Consider the following 24,471-nt stretch of genomic DNA (forward strand, 5'->3'; position numbering starts at 1 on the left):
GGAGAGAGAGACAGAGCGACACAGACAAGTTTCTATTCCCGCAAACCGCAGTCTTTTGAGGGATTTCAACCGGAACCGGAAACTTCCGGAGATCTCTGTGGTGGGCAGGCAGGTTTTCAGCGGGAAGGCCACTAGGCGGAGATTGCTAAATAAGGCCCACAGAGCGAGAGAGAGAGAGAGAGAGAGAGAGAGAGAGAGAAACCGGGGCGTTGTGCCAAAACCAGGCGACGTCAGTAGTGTAGCGTCCCGCCGCGGTGGATAACCACACTTTCCTGCGGGGATCCTTTCCCGGCGTGGTCGGAAATCCCGAATGATGATGGTGGCGGCAAATCTCGGCTGGTTGCGCAGACCCCCGGGAAGCCCGGAGGGAGCCTGGACCTGCCGAGAAACTTGCCGAGATGTCGATGAAGATAATAGTAATTAAGCGGCGGGCGAAAGAACCCGAACAGCGCTCAGGGACGGGAGTGTTATCTTTTGCCCACACCCCAGTGCCATGCGGAGAGGGATGCTGTTTGCATGCAGGCCGCGCCCAGATTTGGCCCAGAAAATGAAAGGCAAACCGGACTTGGCTGCCGGATTGCCGGTGTTCCGGTGGGAGCCACTACGTCATCGGACCGGAAACGGCTGACCGTGCTGCCTGCTGATGGTTCGGTACCGGTCCGTGGCTTAATTTAACGACAAGATTTCGCTTTTAATTTGGGCCTTCGCTGTCGGTCCAAGAGCTACGGCTGTGCACTGTCAGCAGCTTGGCGTTCTTGGTCCATTCTTTCAGCACTCCCGTTCAAGGTGGCTTCATTTGTACTTTACGAGACAGAGCTTCTAATTTTAATGTCTTCCATTATAGGAAAGACTTGCGTTAAACACTGATATCATCTACACCAGTCAATACGCGGCCGCACGGGCTCTAACTCGATGGCCACACTCTGACGTTCTGTTGTCGGAAGCCATCTACCACCGTGTCCCAATCGTCTCTAATCTTATTATTGTCATCTCGTCCCAAGCGCTCCCGTACAGATTTTCGCTGTTGTTGCCGCCGCGACCGGTACCGTATTCCTCAGTTCCACTTCTTACGGCCTGTTAGACCCGGCTCCGGCATCGACAAATCTCTCACTTCCTGTGTCCGGTGTTGATTAAGATATAAAAAGGCCCGCTTGCTAGTGTGACGAGGGTGTGGCCGGCCACGTTCCCGAGAAAAAAAGGGGCGCCGATGACGGAACGGTCGCTGTACCGGTGCCGTACGTGACAGTTGAATTGCGAAGCGAAACGAAGAGGCGCACGATAAATCCGGCGCACGTGGGATTAGACTACGGAGTGCATTTGCATGCAGCAGGAGTGCGATATGCATCGTGTCTCGCGTCCGTCCGGCCAGCAGTGGCCGGCACTGCAACCCGAGCGCACTCTATAACGCCCGATAAGTGGTGGAATCTGTTCCGTGACTATCGACGGAACTTTCTATTTATTTTCCATCTCAATGCCCCCTCTCGGGTCCACATCGGATCGGTTCTCCCAGGCGGTGGCCGGGGCTCTTCGCTTCGTCCCATTGTTTTGCCCCCTGGATCCCTGATGTGATAATCGACTTTCCTGATGCTCCCATGGACATGAACGGATAGAGTTGGACACACGCAGTGCGCCGTGTCTTGGAACGTGTCAATTGCAATGGTTCCGGACCATAAAACTGAATGCACTTCCCGAGCGGTTGTGATAACGGACCAGGGCACGCGTGGTTCGGGTTCCTATCGCTTGCCAAACGGGGAAAGTGAAATATTTGCCGGAGGCGATAGTGACCGCCAGTGGCACAAGCCAGTTATCGCCAGTGCGTCGCTCTGACCGTTGTGCCGCAGTCTGGTTTGGCGATTAAAAATGGCCATCTTCCTCCGGCTCCGGTGGTGAGCTGCGAGCCTGCGTTGGTGAGAATACGGTTCCCGATAAGCCGGTGAGCTGGGTGGGTGAGAAAACCGAGAGAGAGAGAGAAAGAGAGAGCGAGAGAGTGGCCGTGGAGCACTCACTTCGTGGTTCCGGCGTGGTTCGTGTGAACGATCGCGCATGAGCGGCCAAGTGAGTATAGTAGACGCCCCAGCTTCACCAGATCCTTTTCGGTGTGGTGGGACCATTATCGTCATCATCTCACGAGCGGGGGCCGCCTCTCTCTCTCTCGCTCGCTCGCACACGGTGAATCACCGCCTGCTGCTGTGTCGTCGTCACACCGGCTTTGCAGAGGACCAAAGTATCACACTCTTGCACTGCTCCTGCCCGCGTGTGGTGTGTTTGTAGCGTTGCAGTAGGCGTCGTCGCCGTCGTCGTCGCCATCGCCATCGAAGTACCTGCATAGAGCTACACCGCGTGTGTTCTTCTAGTGTTTTCGGTTGTTTCTTTTTCGCTGCCTGCTGCAGCTACCAGGGGGGGGGCCCTACCGGTGGACATTTCCGGTATACCGCGGAACATACAACACACACCCTGAAGACCGCCATTCCGGTGGCCACACTCTCGATAACATATGGTTGGTAGGGCGTGCTGATAGCGCCCGCAGCAGCAAGGCGACAGTTTCGGGTCGCCTTTGGGGATTTTGCTGATAACGACTAATCAACAGCAGCACAGTGCAGTGGTGTATGTGTGGGTGCGTGCGTGCGTGGGTGCCATAAAGAGTTGTCGTGTCGTGGTGAATCACAGAAACGCCGGTGTCCACAAGAAGAAACCCACCAAGCCAAGTCGGTGACGAAGAAACAGTTTCAAGCCAGAGTCGGAGGCATACTAGATGTTCTGGAAGGAAGTTTGCTAGTGTGAGTGAACCGGTTCCAGTTGACAGCAGCCACTCTGTTCTGGATACGACCCTAGCGTACCATACGGAACCGTTATTCGCTACGGGGACCGTTGCTCGGTTCCATATTGTTTCGCCATATTGACGCACACCAACAAGGAGAAGCACAGTGAGTGCAGCCGAAGGTGTCGATCATATTCGGAAAGGTAAAAAAAATCGAATTCACTGATTACGCCCACCACCGATAGGGAACGCAATTAATCGGAAGCAAGGGCACCCGTGGGGTACGATGTAAGTTTTTGGGATGTTTTCCCGGATTCCCGTCCAGCTGTTACGACGCTTACTTGCGCGCAGTTCCGTGACGTACGGTCGCGCAACCTGTTGGGACATGTACGGCGCTGCCGAAGGAGAGCCTCGGAAGTCACACGTGCTGACACGGCCCACGGTGGGTTGACGGGGTCCACCCTGCCATATGGCACTCGTCGGGGACGGATCGTTTGATGCGTGGTGTGCTTCCCGAAACCTGTCACCGGGCCGCCGTTACAGTAAAGGACATCCGCGCAGGGCGGGCAACTTTAATTAAATGCAAACCGCACGGCATTTCGTCAAACTTTTCCAGGGGCCTACTGCTTCCGGATGTTTCCGGGACAGTTTTGCGGACGCGGAAAAAAGGCTTTCGACAAATTTCGTAAAGGATGGCGCGACCCCCCGCCCCGTCCCATTGTGGGCTCTGCAGGCCTTTTCTTCGGGAGTTGGGCTGGGACCGCGAGGTTGTCAAACTCAATTACTCGAAAAGTTTCCGTACCTTGGACTCCGCACGTTGTTGGGCCGGGGGCCCGGGAGTCGCCGGAACCCTTCGCGCAGGGTCTTACGTGAGCCCTTCCCTCCCTTGTTTTCCCTTTCCCATCGGCGGGGGGTCGGTGAGCCACTTGGCGACCAGCACTTTCGTCGAGTCACGGCGACGAACTCGCGGGGTTTTGCCTTCTTCTTTTCCCCAATTCCGTACGTAAGTTTACTTTCTGCTTTTCCAGCCGCATCTCCGCGCGCGCAGACCAAGAATTTGCGTCCGTGGCGGCTGCCGAAAGAAACTTGATTAAAGAGTCTCCACGGTGTTGTGCGGCACGCGTGGGTTGAATATAATCAGTGAACCACGACGCACCGGAGGCCAACGCCGGAGGGTGCCCGGTGGAGTCCCAGTGGGGGAAAAATCCCCCGGTCCAGCTTCCGGAATGATGGAAATAGTTGTGGAGCGGTGCGCGATGCAATTCCAGTACGACGCCGCTCGGTGCGCACGTCCGAGTCTCGCAAGGAGAGCTGAATTCCTCCAGCTACCATCTGCCCCGTGCAGTCCCCGTTTGCCCCCGAAGGACGCACAGGAATGTCGGAAGCGGGTGGCGCGCCTCTCCTTCCGCTAGGGATACCCATGGTGCAGTTTTGCGCGAAGACGATGCAATCCGGCCGATCGCAGTCGAACACGAGGATGCTCTGCATGACCCCGATTCAATCATCCCGAAACAATTTGGTAACCGGCATTCTTATACACCGGCACACTTCCGTCACTCGGTGTGGAAATCTGCGATTGTTCCCGGTTTATTCCTGGGATCCGGTTCGGCCCGAAAATGGCCAAGCTTCTGTCGAGGATACTTTCTTAGTAGCTCTCGCCTTCGCCAGATGTGTCACCCATTCCGGGTGATTCAAACCTGAGTTGCGATAGGACCTGTAATTACAGTCAGCTCAGGGTGCTGCTCATCGCTCCTTAAACACGGTTCGTAGTGAACGGCCAATCTATCTATGGCACCGAAACGGTTCCCATGCATCCGTCTGGATTTGTGGGATGATTAATCCGCCTTCCAGTAAGAACCAGGAACTCTACCGGTGGAAGGGTGGGTGGTACCCCAGAGCAATTCATCAAGCCTCACGTATGCCCCTTCACGGTTGAACTCATAGCCACTGCTGATCTTGGCTCACAGGCTAAGAACTTCGCATCGATTTCCTGTTAGTTGGAGGATGGATATAATAATTAATTTAGCAACATCTTCATTATGATTTCAATTGTGAGTTCAGCATAAAATGCTGAGTTCGACATAAAAGCTGTCCGAATAAAACGTATTGAAAATGTCGAACTCCTCCACGAGGGATTTAAGTGGCCCACAAATTCGCATGCTCCCCGACCGGTTCCGGGAAATTCGTTTACTTTCACCTTCACATTGGGCCACAAATTTTCCTACTTGTTCAACGGGACGTCGCCAATCGCGCTCAATCGCGTTATCATATCGGGGCCACCCCGGGAGGATTCCGACCGGTGGGCCGGGATCGGTCGGAATGACCTTTAGGCATTTGCGACCTCCGTGGAAAACCCAGGCGGCGGCTGTGGGCGAGAACCAACACCACCCACAACCAAACCAGCATCATTAATCTTCACCATTAAATTTACTATGCAAGCGCGCGGGCGCGCTAGACCTTTTTTTTTCGGCCCCCTTTCAACTGACGAGATATTAAAGAGCGCCACCCCCTGGAGGAAAAAATGATGGAAATGAGGCCCCCCACGCCGATGGGGGTTCAAGGAGGGTGGGGCGCTGTACATTCCGATCGTTATCGGATTTCGTTTATCATTTCTTGCGGGGTGCGAACATTATTCACCCCCGTTTTGGGATGGTAAAACAATTAAGCCAAACGCCACGACCGCAGCGGGGCACATGGATCCTTTGCCTGCCGCTTTGAAGGGCGAAAAGCGATTAACTTGCCGCGGTGCCGGCCAGTCAATGATTGCAAACGATTTTTAATATCCCGCACGATACCGCACAAGATGCGGTTCTTCGTTTTGAGCTAAAGTAGAGTTCCCGTACCGGCTGCGGTTTAGACTAAGAAGATGCTTCCAATCAAAGACGGGTCTCTAGCACTACATTTCGGATCAGAGCACGGGCTGACGGGTTCGATTAATTGACTGAATGGTGAAGTACCCCTTCAGCGTGTGTTCGTGTGAAGTTTGCATAAATTTCCCACAATTTATTCGATTCAGTCTCCACAGGGCCAGCCGTCCCGTCGTCGATAGGTGGCCTTTTGAAGTACCATTCAGCAGCCTCTTGGTGTTGCCTTGTTGCTGTCTTGAAGCACGCTTCCTTCGCTCGTTTCCTTTGTCCGGTTCCATCTTTCCAGAACCTGGTACTGGCGGGTTAGCTTCGTGGAATGGAAATTATCGGTTCCGTCGGGCGAGCAAAGCACCCAAGATGGTAAGCGATTCCGCCCGACCGACCGACCGACCAAGCGAGAAGAGACACTAATCAGCCCAACAGGCTTGTTGAACCGGAAATAATTGAAGGTAACTGCGGTGCACACTACTCGCCCACCACAACACGTGTTCCGCGATTGGTGAGCTTCGGGAGCGGTGCATCCAACCGATGCAATAGATTCGTCCCGCGGGTTAAGCCGCGTTGGTTCAACATTCGGTTGCCCACCCAATCCGACATTGAATTAATCATCCGCTAGACTCACATGACTCGTAGCATGTAGGTCATTGAATAAGTTTCTTTGGAACTTGGGGGTATCCCTGAGTCAACATAAAATTATCAGACTTCGGATCGGAAATGTTCCTTGAGCTTAAAAGGCTTCATTTCGAAAGAACTTACCGAGAAGCCCCTAACACAGGTGGTCTGGTCTGTCGATATTTGCACAATCTTCAGAGCGTAATTGAGCCGATCAACCTCTCGACTGTTCCTACTCTCTTCCTCAGTCATGCTCGACCCATTAGGAGTATCGATAAGCAAGACGTTGGCCGCGTCGTAATACGCTTCCATTGCTTACGCGCATTCCAATTGGTATCCATTTTTCCAACAATTATTACCGAACCGTCGAACACTTTTCGGACGATAAAACCAATCGCGTCGCACGGCCTTTTTGGCTGCGTGTATGTGTGTTGGGCGGACTCGAATTCGTTCGCCTTTGCCACAGGAGACCGCCTGAGGATGATTGATGGTGGTCGTTGCAATCAATCAAACGCGCCACGAACTACTACACACCACTCGGTTGGTTGGTTCTGCACGCTCTATCGCCAGCGAGCCGGGGCCCGATGACGGCCCGATGTCAAATCAAAGCCCGTGATCACCGTGATAATTTTCGTGACGGCCCGCGGCCCGACCGGCGAGTGGTTATTTACTGTTTCCATCCGATTGTTTCACGCGCTCCTCGTCTATTTGTTTTGCTTTTATTTCAATGTTACCCTTTTCGGGGCACCCCGGCTTTTGAGGTTGGATCCTGAAGCAGGGGCTCCATAATCGACCGAGCTGCGATCGATAATTAAAGCCGCGGTTTCGAAGAACCCCGGAATTGGGATGAAACGAGTGTGCCACGACGCAACAGGTGTCCCAGAGCGACTACTAGAATGTTAAATTTGCTCACCCAAATTCCTCACCCGACGTGTGGGACTCGTTCGTCCTGTGAAGCCCGCCTCACGTCATCGAATCCGGAAGATGGTCCCGGTGCCGTCATGCGTTCAAAAGTAGCTCTCTAACGTTAGTGGGAGCGTTTGGCGGGGTGCTACGTGAACGACATAACGACACCGACTTCCTTAACGGGGACAGCCTGCCACCAATCGACCCAATCGAGTAGAAGCGCTAAAAAGAGCAGTAACACATAACGAAGGCAGGCAGGGCGCGAGTGTCATCAAATCATTCGAGCGCGGGGCCCGGATTGTGTGCGGAGTACGGGCACGCGGTCGACTTGATGACGGTACCATATGTTACCACCGGGCTCTACCACCATCACCTAGCCAGCAGATCGAATTACACTGCTTGCTTGCCGGTCCCCGAGTACGGCCAACAATCGAAACATATCGAGCAAAGGGCCGTTAGTTTTCGCAGATGTTGCCCGAGCGCGACGACAAGCGAGCATTACATCGGTGCTCTGCCAGCATCAGCCGATCGATCGATCGATGCCGAGCTGCCGAAGGACCGCCACCACCGAGGCATGGGTAGCAGATGGTGCTTAATGTTTTCACCTTGCCCCCGTACTACTCGAAACGAATGCGCAACTTTGTCACCCAAATCACCCCGCATGTCAAGCTTCCCTGGGATTGGGTCTTTAACTTTAATCACCGAAACAGAGCTCGACTCCTGGTTACGACGGGACTATAATGTATGTTCTCGTGGCATAGAAACATAGCGCCAAATCAGAAACTTTATGCTAATCGCACGTTTCTTAAATATCAAGTTGGAACAGATTCTTGGGGAACAGTGCTACTTGAATTAGTGCTCCGCAGCGCTCTCAGTGGTTGAGCGAGCGCTACTCGCACCTTTCGACAGGGGTCTGTTTTGCATAATCAAGCTCGGCCCTTGGCCGGGCTGCAACCGTTCGTGCACTAATCGCGATTTTTCTCACTCTTCTCGTCTTCTTGCAGGTAATCCTTACAGAATCCCCAACCGCAAAGCAAATATACTTCGACCCAAAGGGTCACCATCACCGCAGCCGGCACACTGACCCGGAGCTACAGCAGTACCAACGGCGCGCGGCTGCGGCAGTGGAGATTAACAATTGAAATTTAATGTAGTGTAAAGGCCCGGGAAGGTCCCTTGATCCCTTTTCCGTCCGCCCACGACGCACACGCTCACACGCGGCTACTGATAATTACTGATAAAATCTGCCCAGTCAGCAGCAAGCGGGTTTGCGGGTTGAGCGACCCTAAAAAAACACAAGGAACCAACCGAGCAAGCATCTCGTGGAACCCTTTTGGCCCAGGACCACCACCCCCTAGGTCGGTCGGCAGCAGATTGCATCTCTGAGCAAACAGTTGCAGGACACGGAGGTTGCCCTCTCTTTCGCTCGCTATTCAAAGGACCTTTTGCGGCCGCCGAAGAGTGGAAACGGACAGATTTATTCCGAATTCCAAATTAGCTATCTCGTCGCAAGGCGGCGAAGTAAAAGTTTCCCCCCACGGTGGTGGTGGTAGCCAACACATCTCTCTCTCTCTTTCTCGGGGATCGTCGTAGTAGTTGGAAAAACAACAAATTGGGAATTTGGAACCACAAGCACAAGAGGAAAAACAAAACGTGGACGAAAACGCGGGAATGCTGACAATTTTGGGAACTTCCCGAGTGCCGCTGCTGCTTACTGCGTGGAAACGAAAAAAGCGAAATCAAAAGTTACACAGAAAAACCGGCAGTGGGCAGAGTGTAGCGATGTTTCTGGTTGCGGGACTGTCAGACTGACCGGAAAAGTCCGGAACAGACGCGCGCGTGTGGTCTCTGTGTTTGTGTGCCAGAAAAATAATAATGAAAATTGCGAAACATGCGGCTCCGCCTCCATCGGTCGGGCCACCGTTGGTCGCGGCCACCGCATCTTTCCACGGTTTATATCGAATTATTAAGATAAAGTTTCCCAGATTACGTTCTCCGCCCGAGACGTCAGCGTCTACCCAACGGTCACGGAGGGGGCGCTAATCTCATTTTGATCATATTTTATACAAAATTTCATGTGCCCAACTTTCCCGAAAAGAGCCGATTTGCCGCCCGGTGGCCCCCTAGCAGCGGCCAGTGGGTTTCGTGGACGTGTTGTTATCCTGCGAGGGCTCCCACCTAAAGGTCCTACCGTTTACGTTGTGATCTCTTGACCGATAAGGGCCGAGATGCCGGGCTGATGCTGATGATGTGGCTGACAAAAATGAGGAGCCCCAATTAGCTTAAGCGCCCTTGGGACACTACAAACTCAACGTGAGTTAAAATGCACCATCTTTAAAGTCCCACATTCACAGCCACAGTGCATAGTCATTCTAGGCAGAAATTAGTTTCCAGGTTTTTAATACCATCATGCCACAGCACGCATTTTAACGCCCCTCGCGGTCTCGCGGTGCAGGAATGCACCAAACCAATCCATTCGTCCTTGAGCTTGGCGGCTCCTGGCTTGAGAACCTTCCCACTTGTTAATCACAGCAACGTGCTTCTAACGTTCACAGTCGTTAGCGGTAAATATCTTAATCAATATAATGAAAACTGCTTATTTCATTATTAAGTGACTCTCTGGTAGGTTCCAGCACCGGAAAACGTTGGAAAACGAACGCGAACGTGGACGCTTGTGTGAATGCCAGCGAAGCGATTGAAAACATTGTAAGAGTGTGTTGTTTCCCGCACGATTCATAACTGCATGTGCCCTGCAGTAACATGAATAATTTTATGGAATGAATGTGCGGCTAATGGGCTGCATTTTGCCTTATGGCCTGACCGTACCTTTCCGGGAAAAATATTTGAAGCCGATTTTTCCTCGAATTTGCCCATCGTAGGCCACAATCATCACGGTTTTTCACAATGCTACGGGTGCAGTCAGCAGACTAAATTTGAAGCCTTAACCTGCACCCCACAGAATATCGTCACTGATCGCAAAGAGGGATCGAAACCCCGTGTCTCTAACATCACAATGCCAGAGGATGGTAATTATAATCACCTCAAACTCTCGTAGAACACATGGGATAGTGTGCGAAGTGACTGTTTTTATTCAATCGCGGTGCAGTAAAAAAACGGTGAAGAGAGTGGTGTTTTGATCGAATGATCGATCATGCGAATGAAGCTACCAGATGCGTCTATTGATCCTACTCCGGCTCCACGTGGTGCTCCAGTGGCCACGGCAAAAGCGTTGTTTATTAGCCGCGCTGTAGGATGGTGAAGTAAGAGTATGCCGCCCGAAGGATCTGAAACGATCGCAAACGGTTTGCTGGTGACACGAGAACCTCCAGAGCCCGTCCCGTTCGACAGCTTACCGTGATGAATGAAGCCATCTTGACCGGCATGAAGACCGCGTGTGCCTCCATGTCCGGCTGGGCGTTGGCCAGGATGAAGCCGATTTTCTTCTGCTGCGAAACCGTCATCCGGTGCCACTGGATGCCGTAGATGCAGTCCGGCAGGGTGTCGTTTTCCATCAGCACCAAGTTGCCGAAGAAGCACATCAGAAACAGCTTGAACATCGACGCCATCAGGTACGGGTAGACGGCACACCGGGGCGTTATCGAGATCACATTCAGCGCCATACAGATCTCGAAGCACGCCGTGCCGAGGATGAAGAAGAAGTGCAGGCTGTACTCGTCGGCAAAGTCACCCATGAACCGCTTGATGGACACGTGCAGTTCGACGATGCGGTCCACGGCCGGCTCTAGGTGGGCGGTTGCCGCCATCGGCGAAGCCTGTACATCCTCGTCCAGCTGCCGCACCAGCAGCTTCAGCGCCTGAAGGCGGGTGCAAATGCTCATCATCGCCATCACCATGACGCAGTCCACCACCACCAGAAAGTGGAGACACTTCCAGATCATCGCCGCGTGGTAGAGGTACGTAAAGTACCACCACACCGGTTCGTCGTCGGGCGGCAGGAACGGGAAGTTGAACGCGAGCGGCAGACTGTACTTCCGCTCGTCGGGGAACAGGAGCGGCATGGTGATGAACGAAGCCATCGCGGTGATGTAGGCGTAGTAGAGCAACCGGTAGGTGATCAGCAAACGGCGATCGGCACGGCGGAACAGGTCCTCTATGGCGGGATTGCTGTTGGCCCCGAACTCTTGGCGCTGCTCCCGCAGGTTCTGTACCATCGCCCGGCACGACTCGCGCTGGAAGCCGTAGAAGTAGAAGCGGCCCATCACCTGCACGTAGGTAATCGTGATCGACAGGCTTTCGGCCAGCAGCTCGAGCGTGGAGTAGTACCGCAGAAAGGCCACGATGCTTAGGTACGGCTGCATGACACAGATCGCCACCAGAATGAATGAACTGTATCCGGGACGCCACTGTGGATCGAGCACGTTCACTCCGCATCGCTCCATGTCGCCCACGATCAGCGAGAGGAAACGCTCAAAGTCCGACTTCTCCATGCTTCGTTCCAAGATGCACTGTGGCGCCGGTTCGCTAGTGTTCGAACCCTAACCCTGCCAGGAGCTGCTGCTCCTGGGAACTTGAGCACACGGTTCACGCAACGATACTTATCGGAATCGCGACGGAACGGTGGATCATGTGAAGAGCCGATGCACCGGGGCACCTGTTTAGACCCGGTTGCTAGCTTTGCTTCTTGAACCGCGACGAAAACAAACTGCGGAAGTGGAATTTTAAAGTTTTAAGCGATCGATTCGACTTTTTAGGATTCGCAGACCGCAGACATGAGAAAACTGGCAAGCAATACACGCGGTGGCCCTAGTTGCCATTGGAATTTTTCGCACTCTCCGTGGGTCTCCGTGTCTCCGACTGGCTCTAATTGCCAAGACTCTCGGCCCGCGATGAGTCGCGAAAGTGTTGGTCCATTCCCAGCGACCCATCGATCGCCCATTTTCTCAGGAGCCTCGGAGCACTGGCTGGTGGCTTCGCAGCACTGGGCAGGACGAAAAGCCCTCATGGGTGGCGGCTTCGGAACGAGTGGAGCCAAATGGAACTCGGCCCCCGGGGGTGGGGCCGTCCCAAGTACCATGGCGGAAGAATTTAATGAAAATTTTCTCAGCTTTTGGTCGCCGTCGTCGGGTGGGTCGTTGAAGGATAATCATAACGTTTGACAATTTACGTCCCCGCCCGAAAATGGCGCCCGGTGAGTTGGTTGCGCTTTTCTTTTGCATAATGACTGCGTCGAAGACGACGGACGATGGTTCCGCGGCCGCCCCGGCGGCTGCAGCAACCTCCCCTTTGAAGCCCAAACAAAAGGGGTGTCTATAGCACGACGCGCACGAGCTTCTGGCCGGAGAGGGCCCAGTGGGCGGAAGGATTCTTTCGCTTACGGCATTGCCAGCATACCAACGCAGGCGGTCCGCAGGCTGCGAGATAGAAAGAGAAAGAGAGAGAGAGAGAGCGTATCAAAGGGGCAATGGCACCGGAAAATCGGGAACAATCCCGGAAGTTGGATCTTTATTGTACGGAATAAATTTCCGTTGTCTTCGTGGGCTCCCCCTCGCCCCGTAGCTTTGTTTCGGGCGCCTCGGAATACGGGGACGCTTTTTTCCTTTTCCCCATTGCACGCTAGGTGTGTTGGTGTGTGAGTCCCCGGCACATTTTGGGGCGCAAATTTGTTAAAGGATGCCGCGCGTCGCGCACATTGCGCCGTTTCACCAATCCCGTGTGGGGTGGTGTGGTGATGGCAGGGATACCCAGGCAGGGTGGAATCAAATTCCGCTTTTTATGCAATGATCTGACACATACGCGTGTGTCGGTTCCGCATGATCTCCGCATGGCACTGCAGACACTCTCGCCGGCCGTGGGTTGAGATTTTTCGTGTTTCGTTTGGTAAATGCTGATTGTCGCACACGGGGTGCGACCATGCTGATTCCAATTTCTCGGCTAAGGGAAACCACCTCCCCTTTCTGTGCGCACATCTTTAAACCGGGCTTTTCGTTGCTTCTTTGATTCGATTTGCGGCGTCGAGACACGGAGGGCCACGGTGTACCCGAAATCAGTCACCCATTCAGGTTTGTCGAAACGGAAGTGAGTGCTTTCCAGAAAGGACACATCGGCGACCCCCCGCTCCCGATCAAGGATTGTCTTTTCCACGCTCGCTCTGGGGCCCACCCGCGTCACGTGATAAGATTATGCGCCCGGCAAGCCCTGGCCCTTTGAAGAAGGAAACGAATTGGGTTCCCAGCAACCGGGGGGTAGAAGTGATAGCCAGGGAACCAGCAGAGAAACGCACGAAGAAGACCGCACAGCATAAGCTCGGTTCTGTTCGACCGAAGTTGACAGAAGCACCGGTGGCCAACATACGAGGCACACGCGCCACTCCCAATAGCTTACTCGTTTTTATTAGCAATCCGCATTGGAGAACAGCTTGCCGCCGTCGTCTGCACACGGTATCGGGTGGAAGGTGTGAAGCTGTTAATATTCATTTGGTCCCCGATTGGCAGTCAGCAGCCGACGTGTGTCTGAGATGAGAGCAAAAAATCGCGAAATTTGATCGTTGCCGGCCAAACGAAGGTTTAGCTGGAAGAACATGCATTAAAAGCTCCCGTAGCTGAACTCGGACATTATGATTTCGGGGGCCATGACGATCACCCCAATTAGTGGTCCCTTTTTGGAATGAGAAGATGTTACGCTAAAGAAAGCATCAGTCAAACTCATCAGACAAAGTGAGACGCGGCGTGCCGTTTGGGATCCTTTTATGTATGTTAATCACCTGATTCTGTGTATTTTCTTTTCTGTGGGCCACGTATTCTTTGATGTAAACTTTAAAACCAAGTATAGTAGGTTGGGGCAAAAACAAACCATTGTGATTACATGGACTTCAAAACTTTATTTGAGATATTTCCGATGGTCCGATTTGGGTCCCAAAAAACATGCACCGTTTGGTGCACATTTTTTCGATTGTAAGGATAAGTTGGTCCCTATGGGCGAAAAACTTCAGAAATCGATTTTCACAATCCTCTCTGGATCCCTCTAGATTTCTTATGACTCAGGAAGTTTTGCAATGCAAGAAAATGGTGGTACTCGCTTGGTGGAAGGATTATTGTGTTATTGTGGATGCATTAAAATTTCTCAATCAAACTCTCGAAATTTCTGAGCGCTTAACTTTTTGCCCATACGGAAGCAACTCATAATAGATTAATTCTTTCAAGTCTCACCAAATCCCACACAAACTGTCGTAATTCTAGTCTGAGATGGCATCTCTGTCCAGCGAGACCTCACTCGCTGAAGTCTCGAATGCTTTACCAACGCCACATATCGAATCAATATTCAATTACAGAGGCCACAAAACTCGAACGCCGCCGAATGGGCCAATGCTGCAAACGTCCATCGGCATGGCAAGGTATTTAATTGTTTGAAAGCATCGTAAAGCAATTGGGACCCGAATTTGAATTGTGGCAGTCGTTTGCCATCCTACTTTCCGGCATCCGTCATCCGTTTCATCAACGCGCCAGGTTTGGGGGGGCGTGGGGCCCGTTGCTTAATGTCCCATTTCGGCGAGAGAAAAAAAAGCCCAAGAAACAGGAACTAATTTGACAACTTTTAACAGCGGCGACGAACAATCTCCGGGCGCCCGGTCGGAGCCACCAGGTTTCTTTGCGGTTCTTCTCTCTGCGCCGGGTCCACCGGAGGCGCGCACCTTTGGGCCCCACTTTCCGTGTCGTGTTTTCCGTTTTCTTTTCCTGCCGGCCGCTTCCTGATGGCCGCTTCTTCACGGTACATGAATGAAAATCCGAAGGATCTTCGCTTTCTGACCTTCGTCATCTACTGTCTCTCTAGGGTGCTGACTTTCTTCCGCCGCCGTGTACAAGATGGCCGAAAGGGCCAACAAAAAAACCCGGATTCGTTACGGCTGTCCGACAGAGAGCGCGCGCGGTGGACGTCAACCAAAAGTCCGGCCCATTATCGCGGCCGTCGGCTCGTGATGGATCCCTGGCACGGTTGTGACCTCCGTTGGATATTTTTTGTGTTGCTTCGAAAAGTGTCTGCCTTTTGGCAGTTTTGCTCGTTTATCTTGGTCTCGAGCCGGGCCGCGCCACACTTGACCATGCTTCCGGGCGTGCGGTGGCACTCTTGGTGGCTTCCGGTGCCCTCCCGCCCTCGTCAGATTCTGAGTGGTACGGTGTGTGTCCTGGTTTTTTTGCGTTGTTGTAGGAGCCCATTTTCGAAGATGCACAAAAGAGAGCCAAAGAGCGAGAGCATGAGCGTGTCGGGGTTAATATGATTACAGAATTTTAATTACTTTTATTTCTGCCACAATTCCGGTGACCCCCGGGGGAGCGGGTAGTAGTCCCTTCGGGACACTCTCCCACTGCCGGAAAGAATCGTGAAACAATATTTGCACTTCCACATCGTCGCTGCTACATCAGAAAAGCGAAAAGCGTGGAAAGTGAACCGTCCGGTCCGGTTCAAGATGGGCAAACTTTTGCTACATCCGGGCATTGGAAAGCCCATTTTTTTACTCAACCTTCCGGTGAAACGATGAATTTTGCGATCCCTCACGGACAGCCACGGCGAAAAGTGGGGTCAGCATAATGTTGCGCCACCCCCCCGGGGGTTGCAAACAGTGGCCAGTCGCTCATCGCATGAAAAGAAGGCGCGTAATCGATTAATGCAATCGCCCCACGCAGCCGATGGCAATAAAGGTTGCAAAAGTTTAAAGGTTGCCAGATTTTCTCTGATGATGGGGGCACCGTGTGGAAAGAAAGTCATCGTTTTCGGGGTGACCGGAAGCCGGGTATTCGCCCTCCCCCCCGTTGTGTCCCATTTTCATCGCGGGGAGCCACTCCGGCCTTCGATGCCACTGTGGTGGTGGCCGTAATTTGGGCCCCTTCACCCGGGAGGAACTTTACAAGTGTTCGAGTGTCCCACCGGGCACCCTCCGTGGGTGGTAATGATGATAAATTTCGCATAAAGTTTATCCCGCGCGAAGAACTTTTGGGGGCCGCTGCGTTGGTTGGCCTTTTATGTACCAGGGGTGGTGCCCGTTACTTCCAGTTCGTTCCGGTAGTCTCGATCGTCACGATTGGGCTTAATTAGTGGAGAAAGGACACAGATTCAAAAACAAAGTTGTTTTGCTGTATATTTAAGAGGGCACGCTCTCCGTTCCGTGAGTTAGGCTAGCTCACCGTGGTGAGCCTGCTCACTTCTCACCAGCTGTCAAACTGTGCTAAACAAAACCAAGTAAACACAGCAATGTGTCGTCGCCCAGAGTCTCCAGCAAGAACATAATAAGCTGCCGATAGTGGTGATGGCTGTGAATGGATTTTGTTTCCAAAATTATCACCACCATTATCACTAAAAGTGTTTGTTGTGGTGTGCCAACTTCGCCACGGCGGGCATAAAATGTCCCGTCCCCTGGTGGGGACGCTTCCCGCTGTCACTCGCCGCTGGGTAGCCTGCTGCTCTAATGGCTATAATTATCGACATCCTAACCCGGCTATGATGGCAGTTCCCTAAAAGTGCCGAGTTCGTCGAGGCCAAAGAACTCACCCGCAGATGATGGAGGCTCCAGTTTCCGAATCCAGCCATCTGCAAATTCGGCAGTTTTTGTGGTGCTTCATGGCACACTTCCCACCTCACTCCAACTGATACACGCGCCGCGGCCTACTTGGTGCTGTAATGGTTACGGCTTACGACGCATGAATCACGCTGCCGATTTCCGGAGGGCCCCCTGCCGATGACATCGATGGCTGTCGATGGTGCTGCTGGTGTTGGTGATGTGTCATTGTAAACCAATGTTTACTACGACTTCCGGCGTCGACGATTCACTCCGCCATTGGTCGCCATTTTCGTCGCCACAGTGAGACTCGTGGGTCAGGCAGTTGGTTAAAATTTCTTCCCTACACACGTCAGATCGCATTAATGGGCGATCATCGATTCGGCGGAACCTTACTCTTTTGGCGGTTGATAAGCGGGCACCGTGGGTGCGCGATAACCGAGCAAACGCCCTGGTACGCCTCACTGGAATAGTGTGAGTTTGAAAGAGGGACAAAAACGGGGCTCGAAGGGTCCGATAGTGTCGCGGGTGCGAGACGCGAATATGACACTAATGCGGCCCCCGATTCCGTTCCTCATTTCGTACAGATCTCCGGTAGGTTTCCGTGCTGTGAATAATGCACGCAATCCGCTTGCGTTCGCGATGATGGTGTATTGATTGATTTTAATTTTGCAAAAACGGGAAGTGCGGATCAAATATTTATGGCACAATTTGCGCACCCTTCCCGGTCCAAGAAATGTTAAGCGAAAGCGATAAGCCCTCGCCGGTCGAAACGGATTTAGTTTGCAATTTGTTCCGCCAGAACCAAGAGCAAAATCCGGAGAGCTGTGCAAATCACAATTAGTCAGCGTCAACGAATGACCGTACTTTGATAGCCGAGTGTTCGTTCTTTTCTATGACCTATTTTTTCCTCCAGGCACGGTTCACACATTGCACGGTTTGGAGTTGCCATTATCAAACGGAAGTCCAATACATGTCACGCGTACATAAATCTTGCGACGCGCCGCAGACCCAATTGACAGTGATTTCTGATTTCGGAAGAATGTGTTTGAACTCCTTATCGCGCTCCGACTCCGAAGGCGCTGCTTATCGCGCCAGGTCAGCGACGACGGCAGAGAGACGAGACATGCGCGAGATAGGAAAACTATTATGCTTCGAGGCAGGTCCCAAAAACGGGAGCCGCCAACATTATCTGAGGTGACTGAATGCCCATACAGCAGCGAAAGTAATTGAATGTTCGATTTAAATCGTTCCTTTCTCATCGTTTAACGGTGTGAGTACCAATAGCAAATCTCTCCGAGCCAAGTGTCCCCGCGGGTTTTCTATTGGAACTCTGTGCGAAGCAGGGGAATCGACACGCCTGGAGTAGGCTCCCTTCGTCGGTGTGAGCTTTCGCAGCTTGACTCACATTTCCGGTGTCCATTGACGCGCAGCGGCGTAACACGATCCACGGCCGCTAAGGACGAACGTCAGCAGCAGGAGCACCATGATGTGATGTGGCTCGCAAAACGCAAAGCCACACCAAAACGGGCCTCGGGCCAGCAAAACATGGCCACGTAATGGACACGTAACCGTAATGGGCCTGCAAAGACGGCACGCGCCTTTGCTTTCCCCCAGCTGCACCATTTTCCATGGTCTCTCGCTCTCTTTCGCTCTGTTTCTGGATGCCTTGGGGCCACACGGTGATACAGAGGAAAACCCCCCGCGGTGGTGTATTGTGTAGTCCAGTTTTTTCGCTCTCTTTTCGATTCCTTTTTATCTCTCACATCATCTCTTTGTGTTGTGCGCGCACTTCTTTCGCGGCGAAGGATATACTAGCCTCGGGCTCCGTGTGTCTGTGTTGAGCCGGTCCGGTTCAGGCTTCCCCGTTCATTATCGTGCCCGGGGAAACGGCTCCCTTTTTCCAGCACTTTTCGCTCTTTTAATGTTTATCGATGGCTGCTCGGGCGACAGCCAGCATAAACCTCGGGCGGGGTCCTGCCACCCGGCAGCAGCAAGCCACAGATAATAATGGTCACGACGCGCTACTTGTGGAGCCGTGGAGGTGAAAACCCCGCGGCACGGCACGACTCGGAAAAGTCACAACACACTGCGGGCTTTTCCTGCGTCACGTTGTGTGCGTGGCAGGAGAGCACACAGACCGGAGCGCAAATTGATGTTCCTCGTGGCCGCAGGTGCTTTTGCGAACCGAACGGGGTTATGTGGTGTGTGCGGGTTGCGCGGTGTCCACAGCTGGTTGGTGCTGCTCTCGGCTCCTGCGGTACTCTAGAGCTGGGCGATGTATTTACGAGGATTATCGGCGAACGACGGCAAGTTCGATGATATACTACTGTGGCCAAAAAATATTGGCCATTCACTTATGGCTCGCTAAAGATCTTCATTTATTCTTTTCAATCTCATGGAACAGTATCCAACATATATTTGTGTTTTGGCTCTTATCTTAACTATTGACTTTAAAAGGTTTCCGCGAAGCAGTCTCTTGGGTGTAGCGAATAACCAGAAGTCCGTCGGTGGGGCTAAGTCAGGGATAAGGGACGAGTTTGTTGCGAAATAATCACGAAATGATCAACTTGCTCGTGATGGGAAACCAAGAATTGTATCGCCACAAATCTGGCATTTTTTACTGAAAGTTTAGTCCGTTCGGAAAGAATTAATGATGCACCACAGCACGAGAATCGAAGGCAACTGGTTCTCGTTATTTTTTGGCCACAGCAATGTTTTGTAGAGATAACTTTCAAACTCACAAACCCCCCTGGTGGCCGCTTGTTGGCTGTTGGTGGATTCTAAAAAACAACTGATCGCCAAATGCTATAAAGAACATTCGCGATGACCCCATCTGCGATCGTTTCACGTCGCTACTTTTCCCAAATTTCTGTGGAGTTGTTTGCAGATTATTAGCGTAACTAAATTATTCTTTAAGCGGGGCTTAGAAACTCTCCGAAAAAGGAAACATTAATCAATTCCCCCGGAAAAGTGGTCCCATTACACAAACACTGAACCGGGGTGCCATCTGCAGCGGGTTCCGCGGCCCTTTCCGGGGTGAGATTAGTGCCCGTTCCGGGATAAACTCCCGGAAAAGGGCCACTCTTGGCGAACGTTCGCTCGCTCGCTCGTATGGATTGCTCTGAATTATTTCTCACGCTATGTTTATTAATTTCGTGCCGAACCGTTGCATCGCCTCGTTCCATTTGGCCGAAAGACTCGCACGACCGTTTTGTGTGAAAAATGCTTTCCTCTGCAGTCCCAATCTGTGGCGCAACTTTAGCGTTCGCCGCCGACGATGCAAACCGCAGCAGAGCCTCTCGGACCAGACGAAGAAGATCGCCGCCGTCGGGTCGGAGAACATCGAGGGCTCGAAATGCGATCGAATAAATATTTTAAACCATTCCTCCATTGCATTAGCAGCAGCAGCACCGGCAGGGCCGGAAGCGGCTTTGGCAACAAATTCCTTAGTGCGCCACTTCCGGCCGGCTGCATACTGATGATGGGATTTCTGTCGCCAAAAGGGCACCTGCTTTGGGCGGGGTTCTTTGGGCAAAAACCTCCACTCTACGGAGCCCACCCGACGGTCGGGGTGGCTTCGGGGGGATCTTGGTCGTGTTTTCCGTGTTTGCGCCGAAACCGAAAGGATGTGTAATGTGTTTGCCCAACGAGAGAGCGCCCAACAGTAAGCTGTGTGGAGCCAGGAAGTATCCCAAGAAGCCCTCGGGGTGTGCGGTGAGCATAGAGTCGGGCGGGTTGCTGCTTTCGTATTCAGATTGCAGAAGCTTACCTCCGGTCGCCCCGGGAATGGCGTCGGAAGTTGAGTTGAGTTAGGCCACACACAATTCGATTTCCCTCTCGTTGGGCGCTCTTCGGGCGAAATTTCCATAACTTCTTGCGGGCTCGGTCGCTCCGGTCTTCACGGTCGCGTGCGCGGTGTGTTAGTTTCGGAGTTTATTTTTATTTCCCCGTGTGTACCGACCGACCGACCGACACACATCCTTGCGGCGTTCGAGGTGGAATGCAAAAAAAGGTTTTATTAACATTTTCGAATTAATCAAAACGAGGCCCGGGATCGCGGGATGGCAATACGGGGCAAGGACATCCAACGGGTTGCTATTCGGGCGTTTTGCTTCGAGCTGAGAAAATGCCGCACTTCCTTCACGGGACCATTCCGGCCGTCGGGACTCGGGTTGTTGTTTGGATCCCATTTTATGGGGCTCACTGTTGGGTGAATTTTCGGCTGGATGAAACCCAACTTCAAACGGAGCTCCTTGGGGCTGGTGAGCCGTTTGATGCAAGATTCATAGCATCTTTGCCGGGGTCCGCGCAAGGACCGAAACCACTGCTCGCTGGTTTCTCCATATTTCACGGCGCCTCGCTTCAACGTCCTTCTTACCGCATACGGTTTAATTATTCAACTTGACTATCGCAACTTCTTCGACCCCGGGAGACGTGTAATTGGGTTCCGAGTGGCAAAAGGAAGGGTGGCTCGCGAATGGGCCCTTTCGAAGAAATCCTTTATTTGGAGGTGGCGCCGGGCCCACCACCCACCGGTGTGGGATAAAATTTTAATGACCCATTAATAATGATGACGACGATCGTGATAAAACACCACACATACGACGCATACTGATAATACTGATGATACTGATGATGGGTTTGATTTCGCACCCTGTCTCTCTGTCTCTCTCCTCCGCAGTACGGACAGCGTGTACCGACCGCGGCGTCGCCCAGCAACACGAACTCGAGCAGCTCCTCGAACACCGGCTCGCAGAGTGGCACCCTGAGCACGAGCCTCAGCAACACGACCAACACAAACAACACGATGGGCCCGAGCAACACGCCCCAGCAGACGGAGCAGCTGTCGAAAACGAACCTCTACATCCGCGGCCTGCAACAGGGCACGACCGACAAAGATCTTGTCAACATGTGTGCACAGTAAGTATCGCCCGTCGTAAGCGGCCGCCAGTAAAAATGGGCGATCACTTTTGAGGGACTCGAGGGCGTCAACCCCCGAGCAGCAGAATCTGACGTCCTTTCCGCCCATCTGCTGCTGGGCCGCGGATTAGCTCTCTTCGACCACTAATGCCACGCGTTTTTACGCGTCACATTAGGCTCATTTTATGCGTCATGTTGTGTGTGGTTGAGCTTTTGTGGGGTTTTAACCGCGTGAGCCCGAGATTATCACTGCACCGGGGGGTGGTGGAGGGATCAGTATTGTCTCTGGAACATCATCTACTTTTAAAACCTTCAATGTCTGCTTTTTAAAAGTTTTGCTCAGTCTAAGAAGATGAAGTCCTGCTTTTTAGCAATTTTTGTTTTTTGGACGCTTTGCTATTAATTGGCGCTTTTCACAAAGATTTTTTTTTTATTTTATCCTTCTTTGTTGTATCATTCGTTGTTTTGCTGTAACACTTTTTACATTTATTTCTTTATATCAAACTCTTGTTCTTATCTGTTTTTCATTTGCTTTGAATTATTTATACCTTTATCGTATTCTTTCACGTTTTGTGTTAATTTTGCATTCTGTTTGAATTGTCGTTTTGTTTGTTATTCAAATGTTGGCTATGATTTTGGATAGTTTATTTTGTCCATTTTTGAATTGTTTTTAGTATTCCACTATCCTTTATATGGAGGGTAAACCCTGTAACACACTCACCGCAATGTTCCAAAGAGATATTACTAAATTTTGTTGTGTGTTGTGTGGCCCAAAATACAATAACCATTCTCACATCCACACACACTCGCGCGCACATGACGACAGCTGTCAGCCACGCTGAAAGTTAATCAAAAATAGCCATAAAGCTCATGTGTATGCGTCCCCATCACCAAAAGCTCACGCGTCAAGGCATCATTTTGCTATATCTCTCTCTTTCGTTCTCTCTTCGGCGGCAAATGAGTTATTTTCGGAACAGGGTGGTTTTAGGTTTTAGTGCCACTTATTGTTACTCTCTAACTGACTCTCTCTCTCCACGCATTTTGGAATGCGTTCGTGGTTCGGAAAATCAAAATCATCGGTCTCTCGTTGGCGACGCCACCTTTCAGCAGCACCCTCGGTCCACTGCAGGGGCCTCTCTCTTCTGTTCCCTGCGCTTCGAATGATTGCGCATAAATGTCATCAATCGTGCGCCATTTTTCCGTCACGTGGTATGGGGATGCCACCACACGGGGGCCCCACACCCCGGGTTCCGTCTAATGGACGACGCTGGCCACGACGACCACCCCACAGTAAATATGCTCCTCGTGTCCTGAACTCCTGAGCCACCCATTTGCCAGTCATGGCGGCTCGCGCTTGAACCACCCTCGCTCGGGGCCGCCCTTGCCTGGTCTCTGATGGACGAACGGACACGACGCTAGCGGTAGTAGACACAGGGAGCTCCTGGGGTGCGCGCATCCGTGGAACAATAACTCTCTAAATGAGTTTTCTGCTCCTCAACCACCGTCGCCAAAAATGTACGGTCGGGGCACGGAAATGGCCGTTAATATCCGTGGCTGCTGCTGCACTCCACGGTGGCCCTTGTTGTTGGTGGCCATGGTGGTGATGATGGGGGATGCCACCGAGGGCTCACGTTCCGGGCGGCCCCAAATCCCCACAATCAATCTTTTATTCATGCGCGGCATGGAAATTATGCTGCCGCGCTCCTCGGCGCACAGGATTCGGCAGACCCGCCCAGGCGGACGGAGGGACGACACTCGGGTGAACGAGGCGAATAATTTCGATCTCCCACGGGCCGAAAAGGTGGAAAGGATGGGCGCACAAAATATGCGTTAAGCTACAATAATAGATCCTGTGCGGCTGCGGCGACGGCGGCCACAGGATCGGATCTCATCGATATTTTACGCCCGGCATCCATCACCCCCCACGACCAACCGGCAGTTCGCGCGGGGTTCGTGCGGCACCATCAGCAATCACGTGGAAGTGTATGGCCTCCAGACTTGCGCCGCACAAAGGATCACTTTTCTCGCTTTTCCATTGACACCTCAACGTTTTTTTTTCTTCGGGGTTTTCTTGCGGGATCGGCCAGCACGACAGCCGAGAGCATCACTTATTGATGGGCTTGGCCTCCATTTGGGTTTCCTCCGCGCGTGGCCGTGCTCTTTTATGAGAACGCCAACCAGCCAGCCTGCCTTGAGATGTGGTGGTGGTCCACGTTTTCATAAAGTCCACGCACGCAGCAGCAGCAGCATCAGGCACGGCACGCAGCCCGCAAATGGTATTAATTCGATAGCGACAACCCTATTATGGGGATGCTTAACAATAACATGCGCCATGCTCCGTGGCCTCGGGCGTCATCGGTTTCGTTCCATTTGGTGGGCGGCGTAATTTGGTGGAAAGATTCAACCCTCATCAGGAAGATGGATCGCGGCTGATCCCGTTCCTGTCCGTTGAAAAGAAAATGGCCGGTGTTGTGCTTGGGTGGCTCTCGTGGCAGTGGTTCTTCGGTCGGCACCTTCACCGGTTCGCGGTTCTTTGCCGTTTTAACAAATTCTTAACATCGAGCTGTCGACCCGAGCCTTATGTCCGATTCAGTAGGTCTTTTCCAAAATATGAATATTAAATTTCCCGACAGCTTTCAGTTGTTTGGTCACTACGCTCTAAATGTCTTCAATGGGCACCCTAGTTCTTAGCCATTAACTTGATGCCTTTCAAAACGTGCATATAACTTTGGAAATTTTGGTCTTATGCAATCGAATCGAGTCGCTCCAAAGCCATCCTGTGGCCACCCAATCGAACATGTCCAACCAATGGCGTGTAAATTTATGTTTGAGTACCTTTGAAAGATGTTAATACTTTTACATTCCCTTCGTTTTAATAGCTTTCAAATAAATTTGAA

General features: G+C 52.3%; 1 protein-coding gene across 7 annotated transcripts in view; it reads left to right on the forward strand.

Annotated features, from left to right (window-relative positions):
• The window catches only part of LOC131205961 (protein alan shepard), a 141,077-nt gene that overhangs the window by 103,905 nt on the left and 12,701 nt on the right, over positions 1–24,471 (forward strand). For all 7 annotated transcript variants that reach the window (XM_058198287.1, XM_058198286.1, XM_058198288.1 and 4 more), the window contains one exon: positions 21,336–21,574. In XM_058198287.1, coding sequence (XP_058054270.1) covers positions 21,336–21,574 — 239 coding nt within the window. The remainder of the gene's footprint in view (positions 1–21,335; positions 21,575–24,471) is intronic.

This window comes from Anopheles bellator, chromosome 1 (assembly GCF_943735745.2).
Source record: "Anopheles bellator chromosome 1, idAnoBellAS_SP24_06.2, whole genome shotgun sequence".
Taxonomy (NCBI): domain Eukaryota; kingdom Metazoa; phylum Arthropoda; class Insecta; order Diptera; family Culicidae; genus Anopheles; species Anopheles bellator.